Source organism: Thalia democratica, chromosome 8, assembly GCF_965202585.1.
Source record: "Thalia democratica chromosome 8, ktThaDemo2.hap1.1, whole genome shotgun sequence".
Classification (NCBI taxonomy): domain Eukaryota; kingdom Metazoa; phylum Chordata; class Thaliacea; order Salpida; family Salpidae; genus Thalia; species Thalia democratica.
Genome location: NC_139172.1, coordinates 25,352,210 through 25,359,956, shown reverse-complemented (window position 1 = coordinate 25,359,956; position 7,747 = coordinate 25,352,210). Strand labels below are relative to the sequence as shown.

Here is a 7,747-nt window from a genome sequence, read left to right as displayed (position 1 = left end):
GTGTTATATTTATACTGGTTTTAAGTTTGCACTAATAAGTTGTTTCTGAATCTTAAAAATATTTTATGATGTAACTACACAAAAAACATTTGTGCTAAAAAATTCATATTCTATTTGCAACTTTGTTTTATATAACTTTTTTATATTGGTTAAAAACAATTCTTATTTTTAATTTAAACTAAGTTTTAAGTAAAAACATAACATACATTAAGTGAACAAATAAAAAAAAAAAATCAACACTAAATAAGGTCAAAAAAAAGTTTTTTTAATGTTACAGGCAGGTTAATTTTTCTTATTCTAAAACAGTATATATTTTTAAGCTGTTTAAAATTAATAAAACCAATTTCAGATAATTTTTTTAAGATGTCTTCTACAAACACTAAACAGGACATGAATGTTACGTTTACTGTTGGTGAAAAAATTTTATGCGAGCAAAAGGTATTGATTTACGAAGCTAAAATATTAAAGAAAAGTGTGAAAGATGGCCTAACAAAGTTCTTGGTTCACTATAGTGGCTGGAGCAAAAATCATGATGAATGGGTGACTACTGATAGAATGCTAAAACTTACACAGGATAATTTAAATTTACAGAATGAGATTGTTGGCAGATTTAATAGTGCTTCAAGAAAAAAAGTTGTGATGGGCAATGGAATCACAGTGAAAAAAGAGTTGAGAACACAAACTGGTGAAGACAGCAAAAGAAAATCGGAAAGCTCTGGTGCAGAAAGTGAACTTAACTGTTCAGAAGAGAAGCTTTGCGCTGATACTGAGGGTCCTAGCAGCATTAAAAAAAGAAAAGTGTCACTTTTGAACATTCCAGTATTCTTTTATTCCCTCTTAAATGACGAAAACAACTACATTAACTTGGAAAAGATGCTTTATCATTTACCCTCAAATTACACTGTTGAAAGAATTGTGGATGAGTACAAAGAACAGATTGAAACTAATAAGGGAGATCAAAAGTGTAAAGAATCGAATTCCTACATAGATGGTTTAAAAGAAGGTTTTAATACAACTATGGGAAGTCGTTTGTTGTACAAGTTTGAAAGACATCAATACTCTGATATTTTGGCTGAAAATCCACAAAAAGCAGCATCACAGATATATGGAGCACCTCATTTAATCAGATTTCTTGTTTATATGGATTCAGAGTTACAAAACAATAACACTTTTGCTCCACAAACTATAGAATGCTTAAGACGAGACTGCCAAAACATAATTGATTTCATTTCAAGTAACTACAAGAAGTTTGTAAAATCAAGCATTTGTTATAATGCACCTCCTGAATACCTTAGAAGATCATTTTAAAGGCTGATATAAATAATAAACTTATAAAAAAATGATTTCAAGATTTACATGATAATTTTTGTCTTTTTTTGTTTTTGTAAAAGCCTCTTACATTAATTTAAGGCCATAGGAGTAATAAGTCCTATTTTTTAAATAAGTATTTTTTACATTAAAAACTAAACATTTGTTGTTGAATATTAAAAAAAATTAAAAGTAATTTTTTAAAGCAGTGAAAAGTAGAAAGTTCATTAGGTTCCTTATGGAAAAGAAAACTAAAACTACACAAATAGACTATTTTACTTAAATTTATCTCCTACTATAGTTTTTACTCCTTTTCAGTGTAATCATAATAAAATATAAACCACTCATAGGACGGTTTTTTTATTTAATCTATAAATATTACTTTTTCTGAAATAGAAAATAAAAGCTATATAGTTGTCAGCAAATAAAATATAGATCTTCTTTGTAAAATCGGCTTCTTACAAGCTGTTTGTAATAGTATACTTAAAGCTAATCTCTTATGGCCTTAAAAAACAAAGTTTGGTTTGAGAGCTTTATGAAGTAATTTAACTTCTTATTAACTATGAGTTCAAAACATATTTTACAATAAGAGTTCTTACTAAAACATTTTTGATTTATAATTATATGAAATACTATTTAAAAGTAGCTTTTATAACAGATCATTTATTGAAAAGGAAAAATTATACATTAAAATTGTTGTTATATATTATATAAATTTAAATAGTTACTTTATTTAAATGGTATGAAAACATAAATTAATAGATCTTTTGTAATATAGATTTTTTAGTAGTCTACTCATAAGCATTTCATTTTGAAATGCCTAGATAATAAATAATAAAACTAATTTTTTTATTAAAAAATTTAGTAGTTAAATTCTATTCTTTTGAAAATTTGATAATTTAACAAGTGATAGTTTTATTTTTAACAATTTCTTCAAACTATAGATTATTGTTATAAAGCTTAAAAATGGTTCTTTGTAAGTTTTATGCACAAGGTAATTGTAGATACGGAGATAGGTGTAGGTTCGAACATGTGAGGGAATATAGTGGAAGAAATCATAGTAAGTTATATAATAAGTTGTTATTTATACTTTAAGGTAGCAGTGACAATTTTTCTACTTGATGGAACAATTTTGCTGGCAGAACATAATTAAGAAAGTATTTGCTTTACCAGTTGATTAAAAAAACTATACCACAAAAAGTTTGAAACACTTTAAAAACAAAACTAATGAAATAGACAATACTATATATTTTAATTGAAATTAAGATCACATTTCAAAAGATTACTGTTTCTGTAATGTAAATATTTTTATAATACAAAAAAGAGTGCTTATTTTCAAAGACTTTCTTGAAAAAGTATTTTAGTTTGGTATTTTATTTAATATTTAAGTACTGTAGAGAAGTAAACGAACAAATAATATTGTTTGAGTTTACTATTTATTTAAAGATAAAATATCTAAGCTTTCTTATTTAAATACCTTCAACAAGTACTTTAATCAATCTTTCTAATTGCAAAACTTCAGTTTATAACTATATAACACATTCGTCTTTGTAATATCCAAATTATTTCATTTGCAAAACTATTAAAAAAGTTGGTAACAGCTTAACTTAACTTAAAGTTTCTACTTTTGTTTGAGTTTACCCGTTTCTACCATTATAAAATTTACAGATTAACAGTAAAGGGTATCCCTTTAGCACAAAATTCTCACAAAACCTATTTCGGGGACAATATTAATACTAAATTTATTTTAAAAAAGGCAACGTCGTTTTACCTTCAGGTTTCAAAAAAAAAAAGGCCTGAAGATCCCTGTAGGGTAAAAAAAGACGTTGCCTTTGTTTAAATAAATTTAATATTAGTTATAAAATTTACTTTACTTTTAAGTTGTACATCTAATTTAAACTAGTTTTTAATTTTTTAATTTAGTCATTGTTAAAACAAACTTAACTAAATTTTAATTTTTAATAATTTTTGATTTTATATCTTATTAAAATTACCTTTGAATTGATAAATTCAGATTCAGTAGTTATAGATCAAGTTTTTACTATCCTTAAAAATAATTATTACTATTTTTAATATTTAATCTTAATGATAGAATTTTGGTAAAAAGTGTTTGTTTAATTCTTTAAACTTAATATTTAAAATAAAAAAAAATATCATAAAAGTAATTGGTGGATCTTTAATTTTTCTAATAAAAAAGAGATGAAAAAAATTCCCTTTGTTTGTTTAAACTGGAGATCATTCTCACCAAAATGACTGTATCTTAAAAGTTTTACATTTTCTTAAAAGTTACTGGTCCATCATACTTAAAAAGTTTTCTTTAATGAAGTGGTTCCCAACCTTTTTGATGCCCCGCACCCCTAAAATTTTTTAATTGGTTCTTGCACTCCATGCAGTACATGTAAAGGGCATAATAACTATAACAAACTTAGTATACAGTTTGAAAACTTAGTTAAAATTATGCAATTAGACTAGTGGTCGTCATGCTAAACAAAATCTGTGCACCCCAATTTACAATTTTCTTAATGTCTAGTGTATGTTTTGAAATTACCTTTAAAAACACTTAATTTTTGTTTTTGGTCCATATTATATGATCATAATTACTTGTAAGCTTTAAGAGCAATAGTTATGTTTTGTTTACTAAAATAATATTTGACCTACAGTCGCCCAAATTACAGAAAAATATCCTTATTTATCAAACAAAATCGAAAAGTAATCTCGCAACCCAAGGAGTTCGAGCACCCCTGGTTGGGAAACCCTGCTCTACAGCCTCCCAATCAGAAGTCTGAGGATAAACTACACCTGGTCAAGTTGATCGATCTGTACCCGAAATCCTGATTACTCACAGTACACAATTTGTCAATTTGTGAGTCTGGTTTTGCAGCATGAGTGCTGGACATGGCTTCCCAACAACCCCTCTACTATAAGTCTAATGAGAAACTACACAGACATGGTAAAGTTGATGGATCAGTATCCGTCACCCTGATTAACCACAGTACACGAGTTGTGAAAATTCACACCATGAACATTGGACATAGTTTCGCCCGCCACAACCACTCAATCAGAATTATAAGGAGAAACTACACTTGGTCAAGTAGATGGATCAGTGCCCGTCGCCCCGATTACTTAAAGTACACAAGTTGTCAAGCTGTGAATTTGGTTTAACACTCTGGACACTGTAGATGGTTTCTCCATGAGTACTAAATCAGTAGTTTAATTTGCCATTTTCTCATAATGTCTGGTGTGAGTTTTAAAATTACCTTTCAAAAACTTAAGACCTTTTTTTGTTCTTCATCCATTTTATATGATTTTAATTGCTTGAAAGCTTTATAAGTCGATTGTTATGTTTTGTTTAGTAAAATAAATTTCGGCTTACAGTCGCCTAAGTTAAAGAAAAATCTACATATTTATCAAACTAAATTGAAAAGCCATCTCGCAACCCTGGAATGCAGCTTCGCACCACAAAGGGGTGCGAGCACCCCTGGTTGGGAAACCCTGCTTTAGTGCTTCATGTTGTTTTTTCTTAATCAATTAACATAACCTCCGCATAGATTTTATAACTTTTCAAATAACGAACTTAATTTAATTTTGTTTTAATCGTAAAACAATATAGCATTTGTTAACTATATTGTAAAGAGAACTGAATTATACAGGGTTGCTAAAAAGCCTGACAACAACTGGAATTTGACAGTTTAGCAAAAAAAAAAACCTGGAGTTGGGGAAATTTTATTAAAAACCTGGAATTAAGAAGGAAACTTACTTAAAAGCCTTAAGTTTAAATAACTTTTATATGTTGAAAAAGAATACTTGTATTAATTAGAATTTTTTAATATAAAGTACATTTAAAGTAGGATTGCAGTATTTTTTCATTATTTTTTACCATTTAAGAAGTTTTTTATCTCAAATTTAATTTTATACTAAAAACGGACTAAAAGAATTCTACTTTCAAAAACTCAAAATAAATTTAGAAAACCCGAAAAAAAATTCAAAAAGCTTTTGGAAATCCTAACTATGGTTTGATTTCTAATCTTAAAAATAAACTTTATTCATATATATTCAATAACAATGTTTTTTGAAACAAGTATAGTACAAGAAATGTTTTCAAAAGGTCAGCAAAACAACAGAAACAGCTACAACCAAAACAGCTACAATCAGAACAGCTACAACCAGAAAAGCTACAACCAAAACAGCTACAACCAGAACAGCTACAACCAGAACAGCTACAACCAGAACAGCTACAACCAGAAAAGCTACAACCAAAACAGCTACAACCAGAAAAGCTACAACCAGAACAGCTACAACCAGAACAGCTACAACCAGAAAAGCTACAACCACAACAGCGACAACGTGTTCGCGCGAACCTCCGCAAGAGGCGGCAGACAGGGCAGCCAACCGCAAAGGAGGGGCAATTATGACGTGAGCGACGTGACGGCGGTGGTGAAGAAGGGTGTGGACGAGTGGAGGCAGAGCAGGTGCTGGCCGTTTTCGGTTTACTCGCCCAAACTGCCCGGCGTCATACCCGACAGCTACATGGACGAAGGTAAATGTTGTGCGGTGGTTGGAAGAAAATGTTTTGTTAAGTAGAGTTGACTTTTTTATTATGATTCGTTTCAGTATTAAAAAAGAAAGTAGGGCGGTGGTCTTATTCTGTAGTTTTAATTTCCATTATAAGAATTATTTTTTGAAAAATTCTTAATCATTAATTAATAGGATCAAAATATCATTTATAAAATTTAATGTACTTGATATATTTAAGCTAAAGCTGGTTAAATTATCACTAATTAGTATTTTCATAAAAATAAATTATTAAAATCTTATAATTTATGCCTATATGTAAAGATGGAATAAGTATTTTATCAAGCTAAAATCTACAAATTGTTTAGTACAATTTTAGCATAAATATTTTTTATTTCTGTAATTTTAGTAATAATACTTTTTTTCAATTTATTGCATATAAGTAGTCAATATAATTTTGTTTTGATTAGATGTAATTGCATAATACTATTTTTATGTAAAGCAATTAGCTTCTAAAAAAGTGTGGCCAACCTGATATAATAAAGTCAATTAAAGTTATTTTAATGAACAAAACAAAAATTTTTTGAAGGATTGCCGGATATAAGTCCAGAAGAAATGAGACTGATTTATTTGATACATGGAAAGAACAATTATCAAAATTATGACTCTCGTTTAAAAGAGAGTTACAATCAGTAAGTAGACTTTTGTATGTTTGTTACGTTGAACTTATTACTATTGTATTAACCTGTATACAGATAAACTGATTATTTTTGTATTGTATCTGAACAGATATTTATTAACAGGCGAAAACAGCAACTGAGTGATATCACGATAGATACTTCTTTACAAAACTCAATTATTAAACAAATCGAAAACAACCAACAAAACGAACCCTCTGAAACACTACAAATTCCAAAATTGTATTTAAACTCAGGTTGGAGTAACACATAATATAGTCGTTTAAACTTGGATCATCTTTAACAAATTGCTGAACTGCTAATTTGAACTAACACGAATTTAATTTTTTTTAAAAAAAGATGTAAATGTTATAATTTAATTTATTTTTTAGTTTTCAAGTACAAATATTAACCTATATAACATACAACAGCTGATACCCGTTTAAAACACTTACCATCAAAACCATTTAACATAGCAACTTTACGAATTGAAGCTCCCAACAATAGTAAAATTTATGTTTTACATTTACCTTAAAAACAAACAACTAAACGCAGCTTTACCTCAAAAACCGAACGCGAGCGAAGCAGCATCGCAGGAAGAAGACATGAGAACTTCTACCAATTTCACCCAAGCTCAGCAGAACAGCACTCCGGTTCAAAACAGCAACTTGCCGCCACAACAAGTCAACCAATCACAACAGCTGCAAGGCGACCTGTTTGGAACTTCGACCAATCAGCAGAGAGCCGAGGTGAAGATCGACCCGGGCTCTTACACTCCATTGGACAAAATACCGCCTGTGGAGCTTGACTTGTTCAAAAGTGAGGAGTTTGAAGTGTTCTCTGTTCCAATGATGCCGCCTCCGTTGGAACTTTGCTGAATTATATGAAATTAATTAAAATGTATTTAGGTTATTAAACTAATTAGGTTCTTTACAACGGTCACTGGTTGTTGACTATTCAGTTTTTGTAGTTGAACTTTGGTTTTGTTACAATTTTCAAAACTTTGATTTTGTATGAAAGTCGTTTTGCACAAATAAGATAAGTCGAGTAACAAATGTAAGTATATTGCAAAGCAACAAAAATATCTTCTTTATTAGCATTTTAGGCATTTGAATTAATTATGTTTTCCGAATTTGGTCAAATAGTTCTATTGTTGAAATAGTATTCAAAATTTTAGTGTAAATTAAGTTGAAAGTTTAAAATGAAGCTGTTTTCAAATCAAAATTAAAATATCACTTATGTCTTTGCCA

The 7,747-nt window shown here is 29.0% G+C and overlaps 2 protein-coding genes across 2 annotated transcripts; both read left to right on the top strand.

The window, feature by feature from the left end:
- The first annotated feature begins 357 nt into the window (after positions 1-357).
- LOC145842541 (mortality factor 4-like protein 1) lies at positions 358-1,746 on the top strand. The gene has a single exon (XM_082950000.1). It carries the CDS (start codon positions 364-366, stop codon positions 1,306-1,308), a length of 945 nt encoding a protein of 314 aa, XP_082806126.1. The 5' UTR covers positions 358-363; the 3' UTR covers positions 1,309-1,746.
- Positions 1,747-2,250: 504 nt separating this feature from the next.
- On the top strand, positions 2,251-7,747 carry LOC145842585 (uncharacterized). The gene is made up of 5 exons (XM_082950051.1): positions 2,251-2,368; positions 5,414-5,845; positions 6,410-6,512; positions 6,624-6,754; positions 7,053-7,747. Exons 1-5 carry the CDS (start codon positions 2,275-2,277, stop codon positions 7,373-7,375), a joined length of 1,083 nt encoding a protein of 360 aa, XP_082806177.1. The 5' UTR covers positions 2,251-2,274; the 3' UTR covers positions 7,376-7,747.

What these genes read in the sequence shown, in the direction of transcription:
- LOC145842541 (XM_082950000.1), top strand. Translation starts at nt 364, where the DNA reads ATGTCTTCTACAAACACTAAACAGGACATGAATGTTACGTTTACTGTT.
- LOC145842585 (XM_082950051.1), top strand. Translation starts at nt 2,275, where the DNA reads ATGGTTCTTTGTAAGTTTTATGCACAAGGTAATTGTAGATACGGAGAT. An exon ending in TTAAAAGAGAGTTACAATCA is followed by an intron (nt 6,513 to 6,623) that starts GTAAGTAGACTT and finishes ATTTATTAACAG; the next exon opens with GCGAAAACAGCAACTGAGTG. An exon ending in AAAATTGTATTTAAACTCAG is followed by an intron (nt 6,755 to 7,052) that starts GTTGGAGTAACA and finishes AACTAAACGCAG; the next exon opens with CTTTACCTCAAAAACCGAAC.